The sequence below is a fragment of the Lepidochelys kempii genome, chromosome 2, assembly GCF_965140285.1.
Source record: "Lepidochelys kempii isolate rLepKem1 chromosome 2, rLepKem1.hap1, whole genome shotgun sequence".
NCBI classification, from domain to species: domain Eukaryota; kingdom Metazoa; phylum Chordata; order Testudines; family Cheloniidae; genus Lepidochelys; species Lepidochelys kempii.
The window spans coordinates 207,226,521-207,239,113 of NC_136381.1; the positions used below are offsets into that span (position 1 = coordinate 207,226,521).

At 41.6% G+C, this 12,593-nt stretch overlaps 1 protein-coding gene across 5 annotated transcripts in view; it reads right to left on the reverse strand.

The window, feature by feature from the left end:
• The window catches only part of TAX1BP1 (Tax1 binding protein 1), a 98,107-nt gene that overhangs the window by 9,642 nt on the left and 75,872 nt on the right, over positions 1 to 12,593 (reverse strand). For all 5 annotated transcript variants that reach the window (XM_073333618.2, XM_073333619.2, XM_073333617.2 and 2 more), the window contains one exon: positions 8 to 93. In XM_073333618.2, the coding sequence (XP_073189719.1) occupies positions 8 to 93 (86 nt within the window). The remainder of the gene's footprint in view (positions 1 to 7; positions 94 to 12,593) is intronic.

Genomic DNA, 12,593 nt, shown 5'->3' on the forward strand with positions numbered 1-12,593 from the left:
AATTTACCTGGAGTCAAAACAAAAACCTGTTCCACGCTCATGTAAGAGAAGACTTGGAGGATCAGGAGCAGAAGGTATAGTCTCATCATCATCCTATGAAAAAATGTGCAGGGTTATTAAAAATATCTGCAAGAAAACGTGTTCTCGCCAACATCTTTAGAGAAAACTTGGGGACTAGATTTTCATCTTTTACTTTGGACCTCCTGAAACACTATTTTTACTGAAATATATAAAAACCAAGAAACTTGTTAATGAATATTAAAAGCTGAACAAACTGTCTTTTGATGATACACTATAAATCTGTGCCAGTCATACTGGAACACTTCTACTAATACATTTATTAAGGAAATACATTGGTCACCTAACTCCAAATGCCTGGGACCATATCAGAACAAAAATCCTACGTTAAACCAAATGCAGGGCACCAGACTATAAGGCGCAATAACATTTTATGAAGGACTAAAATTCAGAAATAAAATTCTAGATAATAGGATGTCAAGTTAGATTCTTAATCTGTCAATCTGAATTTCAGTGGGGAAAAAAAAAACCCATCCATTTAGATTCACATTCTTGCTTCCCAATAGTCCGTTCTGAGTGATCTGTATATGCTCCTATTGCCAGCCAAGCATGTCACACATTTCACACTGCAGTCAGGCACATCAGCTAAATTGCCCTGTTTGGCTGTTTCCCCTCATCAGCTGTCAGTGGTGTCCTCATTTCATGAACACTAACAGCACATAAACAGCTGCAGCAGGCACTGATGGGGATCACTATGCTGATAGACAATCAGGTTTGCCTCAGAGCTTCTATTAAGAGTTAGCCCCAATCAGGTCTGCCACTGGAGAATACACCCAAAAAATCTGTCTGTGATGTGAAACTCAAACTGAATAAGCTGCAGGATAACCCATCCCGGTACTGCGATCCTTAGTTCTGACAGTTTCTTTCTGACAGGTGCAGAAACTAGGGAAGTGCTGTGTTTTGTTTTTTAATCAATCATAATGTCACAAATTTAGGATTTGTTTCCACCACTGCTCTTGTATAACACAGGTGAAGGAAACAAGATACAAAGAAAAACCTTAAGGGAGAAGAAAAGAAAAATTAGAGTTGTGCATGTTTTTGATACTGTATGAAGAACAAGCCTACTACTAATAAACTTGTCTTCTGCATATCCTCTCAGTTCCATTCTGCAAATGGATACAGAAACCAAGAAGCTTTTCTAAGTAAATTCTGCTTATTTATAAAAGCCTCAGCAAAACCTGTAAAACATTCTGGAATCCAATCTCCTAGATCATTTTTCTCCTAATACTCAACACAAGTGTGAACAAAGAAACTAGGAGCCTGATTTTCAAAAATTCATGTACAAAAGCTGTGTGCAACTGCATGTCTACTTTGCACAGACAACTCATACCTACATTCAAATTGCACTGAGTTCTTTATTCTTATTTTTTTAATTACTATGCAGTGTTCTCAAGAAAAGTTAATGGAAACTAGACAGATTTGGAGATTCCTTCCATAGTTTTCTCCTCCTCACTCTCTGAACAGCTGCTTAATTTCAACCATTTAACATTTTCATTAAGCAGCTAGTGGGGCTTACTGCAGCAGATGCTAGAGACAGACATGTTTTCCTATATAACATTCTTGCCTAGCACCTGCAGTAGAGGGGCATACGGATTGTAAAAGCACTATTTGTTCCTTTTGTCATCAATGAACAGAGTTTAATTATTAATAGAGAAAAACTACTGGTTAATATCTAAAAAGTGTTTCAACATTACATAGTAAAAGGTTGTTATTGCTGAAAACACACACAGGGTATGTCTTCACTACCCGCCGGATCAGCGGGCAGCAATCGATCCAGTGGGGATCGATTTATAGCGTCTAGTCTAGACCAGACACGATAAATCAACCCCCGAGCGCTCTCCCGTCAACTCCTGTACTCCAGCACTGTGAGAGGCACAGGCAGAATCAACGAGGGAATGGCAGCAGTCAACTCACCACGGTGAAGACACCACAGTAAGTCGATCTAAGTACGTCGACTTCAACTATGTTATTCACATAGCTGAAGTTGCGTAACTTATATCTATTTCCCCCCACCCCAGTGTAGACCAGAGCACAAACATACACACAGACACAAACAAATGTGAGGAAATCATGTTCTGAGCAAATCAGAACTGTTCCACATTACAGTTTAAATATTTACCATGAGAAAATAAAAACAATTTCTCTACACATGCATATTTATACGGCAAATATATACCTAGTTTAATTTAAATCCCTTAAAACTGAGTTCCTTTATAATCCTTTCATTTTTATAGCTAGAAGGCCATTTCTTGGACACTTGGCATTATTTCACTGGCTCTGTTAAAGTATTCTAGATAGTGAAGCAGATGGCACTTCCCCCTAGCAATAGGGCTCTTCAATAGAGCTGGTCAAAAAAATTTTGTTCCAACAGTTTTCCATCAGTAAATGCAGTTTCGACAAAACTGCAGTTTTTCGCCAAAATATATACATTGACAAAACTTTGGTATTTTTTAAAATTGGAAAATAACATTTTGAAAAATGTCAAAATACCCCCTTTTGAAATTAAAGGCTTTGATTGTTGGTTTCAAAATGACTTTGTTTTCAAATTCACTTTACATACGCATGTGCGCGCACGCACTAAAGAAAGAAAGAAAGAAAAAGAAAGAAAGGGCTGAAAGCAAACAAAATGTTTCAAGTGACTCAAAACACTGTTTTCAGAATTTAATTTTGTGAAAAATTCTAAATTTTTGCTATTTATCCTGATTTGGCATTAAATGTTTTTCAAAATATCGATTTTTTTCACAGAACAGAAAATCTGTTTTGTGATCAGTTCTGCTCCTATATTCCCTCTCTTCCATGCTTACATATATTCTTTGTTTAGTGCAGAGCACCAAACCAGAAAACATGCTCAGAAGCTATGAATCATAGTCACACTGTTACTCTATTTGACTTCTTAGGGTCAGCAATCAGAATTTACCAGTAATAAATATTAATTCAAAATGTCCTTAGCAGAAAGTACTAAAGATGAAGGAGTTAATTACTACCAGCTGTATGTTAACAATTATAGATGAGCAAAGAGACCCCCCACCTTCATCATTCCAGTTACACAAATTATAGTTAATGCTATCTACTTTAGAAAGGTTTCAGAGTAGCAGCCGTGTTAGTCTGTATTCACAAAAAGAATAGGAGTACTTCTGGCACCTTAGAGACTAACCAATTTATTTGAGCATAAGCTTTCGTGAGCTATCCCTATCTCATTGCTTACATAAATTGGAAGGTGTATAATGAATGAGGCAGGAAGAGAAAAGATAGTCTTATGGTTATGGGTGTTCACTGACACCCTGGAGAACTGGATTCTGCCTCTGTTTTGGCCAAAGTCCCTATGTCATGTTGGGCTAATCACTTAAGTAAAAATTTTCACAGGTGGCCACTTATTGTTCCTTATTTTCTGGGTGCCCAACCAGATTTACAAACATGCTAAGCAACATACACTGTGAGTATGCATCCAATGAAGTGAGCTGTAGCTCACAAAAGCTTATGCTCAAATAAATTGGTTAGTCTCTAAGGTACCACAAGTACTCCTTTTCTTTTTACTTTAGAAAGAGCACTTGTGCAGTCCTGAAAGGAATCGTTAATGTGCTTACTATTAAAGCATAACTGTCTGTAAAGAAGCATTAGATAATTACTGAGAGGATTTATTATTACACACAAAGCTTGGTGTACCATAAATTCTACTATGTTTTTTTAATATCACAAAAGAAAAACCAATTATACTTGTAAATATATATCCAGCAAACATTAAAATATATAGAATAGTGCATACTGAATATGTATGCTCTGCACCACGTATTAATTACTCGTAAAGCTAGCCAATGCCTCCTGTTCAATTGTGGAAGCTGTATCAGTGAACAGTGGATTGTGCCTTAGGTTCAGCTTCACTGCATGTGCATTTCTGCCCTATTAACACATCCCACAGAAAACTAGATTTTATCAGAATTAACAAATTATAATCTTTATATTGAGGGTTCACCTGGTTTAAAGAATTCCTTGAACACATCAACATTTACTCTCCACAGTATATAAAATTTTGCTTCAGCATTTGTTTTACATTTCTCTATCTAGTAATTATGAATTTTGCTCTTGAGTTCTCGACCTTATAGGTCATTGATCATTACTCAAGTTAACAGTTCTCTATATTTTCTTGTGCTGTTTATTTTTGCTGTCTGTATTACTAATTAGGGCTGTCGATTAATCACAATGTTAAACAACAGAATACCAACTGAAATTTATTAAATATTTTGGATGTTTTTCTACATTCTCAAATAAATTGATTTATATTACAACACAGAATACCAAGTGTACAGTGCTCACTTTATTTTTTATTACAAATATTTGCACTGTAAAAACGATAAATGAAAAGAAACTGTATGCTATGTAACAACATTAAGGCACTCAATAAAAGCTGGCATGCTTGACAGTCCATCTCAGGCTGAAGGCAACTGTGAAGGATCTGAGGGCAATTCACCTGCACAGCCCTATATATCCTCAGTGTGTAGGGTGCACGTATGGGCTGAGTGATCACTGCTAACAAATCTCCAATTAAAGGCGCTGGGGCACATGCGCATGTGAAGCGGAGCACTCAAAGGGATACAACCTGAAGAAGAATTAAGATTCTCTATTTGAGGATTTTACCTCATACTCTGAGGCCATTTCCACAATCATTTTCATTTCAAAATACTACAGAATCAAATTGTCCTGAATGTTGACCTGTAGAGAATCAACTATTAACCAAGACATACTAAAAAGAGAATGAACATGTTCTCTAGTGTTATCTTCTTTCTTGGAGTAATTTGGAACAATGGAAAAATGTAACAAGTGTCCCATCTAATCTAATATCCTGATCCCAATAACTGCCTAAATCAGGCGTAGGCCAAAAGCCCATAATGCACCTGACTGAACCGTGGAATACACACAGGAATGGAAAGTTCACAGTAATTTAGTTCCCAATTTCTCCCAGCCAATGTAATTGAAGATGCCTCTTTTAGCCATATAAATTATAATAATTTATACTGAGTTGTAAGGCATGCATAGCACGTTACAACTGGTCACTATCCCATGGATAAACAATTCTTGCCCAAAAGCATTCAGAGACTAAAAGCACAAATGAGTGGAATACAGTTCAATTCACAATACAGAAAGTGTCAGACAGTAATCACTGGAGGACATACCCTCACTGTCACTGGAATGTACATGCCACCCTTTTTAAAAAAAAATTTAATGAACTATTTATCCCCCACATAACTTGTCACAAGTTCCACTGTGCATAAACTATTTCTCTAATTTGTTTTACATGTTATCTTTTATGTGCATTGTCCTTTTTTTATTATTACTGTGGAAGATGATACAAGTAAATGAGTGGGTTTGTGGGTTTTGTATGACCTGCTAAGGAGCAGGTGGATGAGGAATGCTAAATCCAAAAGGTCAAAAAAAGTATGAGTCACTCCCATAGTCCAAAACAGGATTGGGGCCTCATTGTGTTTGGTGCTTTGCACACACTCATAAAAGCCTGGTGGTCCCAGAGAGCTTTACAGATCGTTAACATGTGACAGTAAATTGAACAATACTGATCCTGTGCTGACTGCTGAGGAGGTCACATCTATTCACCCTTACAACTGGTGACTATACTAGTCATTTGTGCTTTGCACAAAAGGACTGAAATAAATGTGTGTGTTTTCCCTCAGCCCCTCCTATCCTGAGCAGATGTCCTGCCTCACTCTGTGCAGTCAAGTCTGCATCTTTGTGATCAGCCAGTCTGGGCTCCAAGGCAGCTCTTCCTCATCAGCGGCTAAACAGAGCTTCTCCTTGCAGATCCCTGATCTGGAGAAGTGGCAGCAAGGAGAAGATTGGCAGGTAGAGGAGGGTATTTTGACTAGTTGAGGTGGAAAGGCCGTTTTGGACGCATTCCAGAAAAAAGTCCTGACAATTTCTGGTGGCCACAAATTCTCATCTTGCTACCCACATACCTACTGTGACTAACAACATTCTTCAGGAAGTTACTCTGAGCACACTGCAAGCTGGGATCAGTTCTACATTTCCTAAATAAGACTAACCAACTATATCATTAATAAAAATCTCTTGTATCTTGCACTCTTCTTATATCTACATGCCTCTAGGAATGATTTCCTCTCTCAGGATGTCTAACAATTATATTCTAATAAATTTGTTAGTCTCTAAGGTGCCACAAGTACTCCTGTTCTTTTTGCGGACACAGACTAACAGGGCTGCTACTCTGAAACCTGTAATTATATTCTTGTCACTCTTACTTAGTAACTTAGCACCAACTGTCGGTCCTAGAACAATTTGTTATAAAGGTCTATGTCAAGAGCAGACTCTCTTGTATGTGCCAGACTAAGATGTGCCAAGACAACATCATTTGATATCAAGCAACAGTTTCTGAAATCGGTCCTGATGTGCTGTTCAACCTAATCTACACATGAATTAACAAAACTATGTTTTGTAGGAGTTAAGGTTGAAGCAGGACATGTTCCATTCACCCAAAACCTTAAAAGAATGGGAATAAGAAATTAAGGGGAAACGCTCCGCATTTATTTCCACTCCCATATTGCCTACAATGCTTTTGATAACATACTTCAACACTTCATAAAGCTCTCTCCTTCCGTCTCCAGCAGATACCAAAAAGCCAAGTATATCCCATCTTCATGAAATTTGCACTCAAAGTGCAAAACCTTAACAGTGATCTCATATGCTTTTATATCAATTATACTAACAGATCAGCACATCTGACTGTCATATATTCTACGTATTTGAAAGGTTATTCCATTGGAACATTGCAGAGGTCACTGCTTAAGTTTTGTGGTAGACTGAAAGACAGATGGAACTGCTAGTCCCTCTGTAGACCAGCCATTGGTGGAAAACTTGTCATACACTTTTTCCCACTCTTAGTGAGTTGCAACTATTTACTACTTAACACTAGAACATTTGTAATAAGGAATCCTCGATTCTATCCCTGGTTTTGGGGGAGAAGTGTGATTTATGATGATTAGAGCTAGGACATTCCAAACTTGTCTAGTGACTCTGAAAGGCAGCATGATGCTGTGAATAAAACTGGAGTTACAGGCCAGCAATGATGTTGCATAAGCTCTCTGCTAATTTATTCCAAAATGGAAATGGGGGCAAGTGTTAACAGCTCTCCCCTGACAGTCTTCTAGATTAGGGTTCATGGACTTGCCTATCCTAAGAGTAGAGAATTGTACGGGAATGTCAACTGAAATTAGAAGAGGTAAGATTTTAACTCCTGGTTTCCTCTTCCCTGCTCAGGGAATTTCCTCTAGGCTAGAGGGATATTTGAGAAGGAGGGAGGAGGTTGTTTCTCTGTCCTTCCCTCCCTGGGAGTGAGTGACAGCATTTGTACCACCTGCTGAATTTGTCATCAAATTCAAAGGGTTTGCCTTGGTGCAAATATTCTCCGTTATGGCGAAAATACTGTAAAATGCTCTATAGCCAAACACCACCTATGCATATCTGATATTCTAGGAATCTGCACAAGAGGAGCAATGATGTGGACAAATTACAGGTCCCAGAGTGCTTTAGATTACTTGCAAAAAGTCTCTTTCCCCCCTCCCCCCCAAAAAACCAGAGAATCTAGTACAAAAAATGTCTAAAGGGCTGATTTCTGAACTCTTACTTCTCTGTATCAATTCATTTTTCATTAAACCACCATGAAAATTCAAAGCTCAAATATTTTATGTTTTCCATCACAACAAGATTTTTATAAAATAAAAGTTTAAAGCTCTTGGTAAACTGAACTCTAAAACATATGATTAACTATGGTGTCTGCACGAGAATAAGATGAAATTATCCATTACTATTACTCAAAAAGAATTACTGCTTCTCTGATCTCTCCAACATTTTAAAGTTGACCAAGTTAGAGAGCAGTAATGCACCCAAAATATTGTATTTGTATTCCTATGATATGGGCTTACACGCCGATTCTACCTCAAGATCTTCTCTACCAGAAAAATATAATTTCTGACAGGTTCCAGAGTGGTGGATGAAGTGGGTTTTAGCCCACGAAAGCTTATGCCCAAATAAATTTGTTAGTGCCACAAGTACTCCTCGTTTCTATAATTTCTGGAAGTGTCTATGGAATATTTTGTGTAGTATTACTACACCACCTAATCAAGATAATGTTTCTTTCATATAATATTTTATACCCAGGAATTACAGTATCCTATTGGCTATTAAAATACCACGTTTCCGAAATATCTGTTTGTGCAGAGGTTATGCATTTTACACGTAACAAAGCTAGACATTGTAAATAGCAAATTTTCCTGAAAGGCTTCTTTCATTAGTATTTTTAGATTGTATTCTTAACAAAGCAGCAACCATTGTTTTACTTGTCCTTTTACCAACATTCTTATTTCAAAGTATTCTCCATCGGAGAGGCTTACCCACTTGCTAGAAACTGAACTAGAGAGCTTAGTCAGACCTAGTCTCTATCAAGGATTCACACAAATTTGGGAAGGAAAGGACCTAGAACATCTAGTCCATATGTATACCAATGCAGGATCATTCCCTAACACGCATTTTAAGACTAGGAGTCATTGTCTGTTTTCTTGTCTCCATCGGCCTCTTGGAGGATACAATATCCAGTACAAACTGCCCCACCTGGACCAAGAAGAAACAGATAATGAAACAACGCTGACATCTGATGAGTTAGGAAATGTCAGAAAAAAGTGCCCTGTGGTATCTTAATTCACCTCCTTATGCAGTAGTTCTCAAACTTTTGTACTGGTGACCCCTTTCACTTAGCAAGCCTCTGAGTGCAACCCCCACCTTATAAATTAAGAACACTTTTTTATATATTTAACACCATTATAAATGCTGGAGGCAAAGCGGGGTTTGGGGTGAAGGCTGACAGCTCATGACCCCCCATGTAATAACCTCGTGACCCCCTGATGGGTCCCAACACCCAGTTTGAGAACCCCTGCCCTTGTGCCTATCTATTATATGATATGATCTTTAGTTACATGATCTCACATTTTTTCCACAAGGCTCCTGCCTCATTCAGTGGACAGGATGGATGGTGCTCACTTAGCAGCTATTAAATATTCTATTTATCCTCATTGTTCTGTGTGTGGCCTCATGACTTTGCTGCATATTATTCAAAAGCCACTCATGGGCGTTTCTATGGCACTCTTCACTATAGCATTCAAGTGCTTCACAAACATTTTATTTATCTTCAGAACACCCCTCTGAAGTGAAAGGGCGTAATTCCCATTTTACAGAGGGGAACTGAGGGACAGAGAGATTTGGGTCAAAAGTTTCCTCTAATTTTGGGTGCCCAATTTGATACATCTACTCTGAAAAATCAGATCCTAATTCAGCATTATATAGGATTTTATAAATACATTCAAAGCAGAGCTCCATTGACTTCAGTTGCAGCTGTGAGAACTCAGCAGCTCTGCAAACCATGGTATCAAGCTGGACACCCAGAAAATGAAAAACAATTAGTAACCAACCACCTGTGTAAAGTTTGGTTTAAGTAGCTACCACCACACAGGAATTCAGGGGGGAGGGAAAAGGATAGTCAGTTGCTTTGACTGCCTATGCAACTTCTTCTGTAAGTCTCTAATTCAGACCTAAGTCAAAAAATCTCAAATCAACCTTGACCATGAATTTTTTCCCACCCATTCTTGGCTACTAGATAAAAGTAGACTTCAACACTGTCAGAATGAGCACTCTTACCATTTACTATCAGGACTACTATAATTCCCTCAAGCTCTTTACTTTGTTTCTCAAGATAAGTAGTTCTGGGTGAGACTGGGGAGGCTATAATGTGGTGGTCAGACGACTCTTTCAGTCAAAGCAGTAAGACAACCATCTTCTACCACATTTACAGGCTGAAATTCAAACACTGTCCTGCTGATTTTCAAACCAGTTTGTTGGCTTGCACCATCCTGTTTCCCAGATATCAAAGCCATTTAGTTTCATACAAGCACACACAACTCAGGTACTATCTTCTCTCCCCTGCCACTGTTTACAGTTGGAAAAAAGCAGAGGTGCTGGATCCAGGACACAGGCTGGAAGGTCGCCCTTGAGCGCACCCTCAAAAATTCCTGCTTATTACCCAGTTGATTGCGGGTAGAGCTCGAGTGAGCTGAGGGGGCCAGCTGATGGTCTGCCAGTGCTTATAGCCCTTGCCCTTCTTTTGAAAGGGCTCTGGTTGAGGTTGGGTCCTGAACCTGCAGGACTGTTGCAGCTTAAACTGCTTCTTCTCAAGCTCCGGAGTGTAAAGGCCCAGAGAGCACAAGGTAGTCCTAGAGTCTTTTAGGCCATGTAATTTACTGTCTGTCTGTTCCAAGAACAGTCCCAGGCCATGGAATGGGAGGTCCTGGATGGACTGCTGAACCTCCACTGACAGGCCCGACTGCAACCAGGATGCATGCCTTATAGAAATAGCAGCCCTGCCCACATCGAGGACAGCAGAGAATTCCTTCCTGGACTCCTCTGACAGTGAGTCCATGAACTTAGCCATGGACTGACAAATACTAAAATCATAGCAGCCAAACAAGACCTGATGGTTGGGCACTCTCAGCTGGAGGCCAGACGTAGAATAAGTTTTTCTACCAAAGAGATCGAGCCTTGTTGCCATCTTATTCTTAGCCATTGATCCCGGTTGGACCTGTCTATTGTGCTCACTGGTTGCTGACACAACCAGTGAGCATGGGGCAAGATGGGTATAAAGATAAACCTTAGCGGTGACATAGTCCTTTCTTTCCACTCGCTTGGAGATGTGGGGCAGGGAGAAGGGTATCTGCCAGAGGTCCTTGATTAGTTTCACCACTCCCTCGTGTACTAGCAATGCCAAACTGGAGGGGGGCTGCTGTACTTAATACATTGAACAGGGAGTCTGAGGGCTCTGCCACCTCCTCGGCTTCCAGCCCCAGTTTGATGCCACCGTCTTTGAAAGCTCTTGGTGGGCCCTGGCATCATCCTGGGGGACCGCGTGAGAAGGCCCCGCTATCGCCTCATCTGGCAGAGATGAAGAGAAGGCAGGTACAGGTGGGTCTGCCCACTCCACCGTTTCTGCCAAAGGAGCCTCGGCTGAGGCTGGCTGTCCCTGGGGAGCTTACTCTGACTCCGCGTCCGAGTTAGGTGGCGGGAAGGAGACAGCCGCCGACTGCCTTTCGGCTGCCCCTGAGACTGACTGATGCCCCTGCAACAGTTGGGGTTCCATAGTTGCCAGGGGGCCAGCCACTGGTCCTGGGGCCAGGCAGCCATTGGTGGCCCAGAGGGGAAAGCCAATGTCCCCTGTGGGTGACCATGGCTTGCAGGCAGGTCCTCCTCCTCGTGCTCTAATACTTCCTCCTCACTGTCAGAGCCCAAGGAGGGAGATGCTTGTCTGGGGGACCAGAACAGTACCGAGGCCACCTGTCTACCCAATTCCTGTTGGCTCTCTCTGTGGACCTCCATTGGGGACCTGCACCGGGACAATGGCTCTCAATGCCGTGATTCCGGTGACCGGCAGCATTCGGCAGATCAGCGACAATACCCCGGCAATCAGCGCCTTACACTTTGCCACTCCGTAGACCAGGACCAGGAGTGAGAGGATCGACATCTCTGAGACCGTGGACATGCTCGCAGTGATCATTACTGGTGATCCGGAGACTGATTATGGGACTCCAATGACTGGTGTCTCGACCCACCGGAGCAGTGCCGAGGATTGGACGCTCCCAGCACTGAGACTCTGGAGACTAGTGACATGCCTCTGCAGATCTGCACCAGACCACCAGCAACTGACACTGGGACCCTGAGGAACGCTACCCTAAAGTCCAGGGACCGACACTGGAAACTCTAGCAAGTAAGCTGATCCGCATCCAGGGGCTGGTGGTGCTGTTCAGGCAAGCGCTGGCGGGGTGCCCCCTGCAACGGTGAGTGGTGCCGCACTGATGGAGACCACTGGAAGGGTCCCAGGGCAGGTTTACCCCTCAAACGGGGCACCTCACTGGCTGGCATGAACGGCACCACTAGGTGCCGAGTGCTCTGCCGCTTCCCAGGGTGGCGAGCAGGTCTGGAAGTGGGCTCAACAGCTCAATGAGAGCTGGAGCCTGGCCAGTGTCTGGAGGGGCAGAGCCGCCCCACATGGGTCTTTGCTCTCCTCCAGCTCTCTCCCTCCCTTTACGGATGTATGAGAACATCCTCTCCTGGCCCTTCTTTGCTTTTTTAGCTAGTACTGGGGATAGGGATCAGCACCGGTCAGCAGTTGGTGCCAGCAGCGTGCTCCACACTGAGGCCACGGTACTTGAAGCAGAGTCCAATCTTGTCAGCTCTGAGGCCGGTGTGAGGGCAGACTTCATAAGGAGCGCTCGAGGACGAATGTCCCACTCCTTTTTGATCTGCAGCCTGAAGCTCTTGCAAATGCAACACTTGTCACTCATGTGGGTTTCCCTAAACACCTCAGGCAGCTTCTATGGAGATCACTGACTGGCATAGATTTTTTGCAGCTGTCAAAAGGCTTGAAGCCTGGGGACCAGGGCATGCCCTGTCTCTAG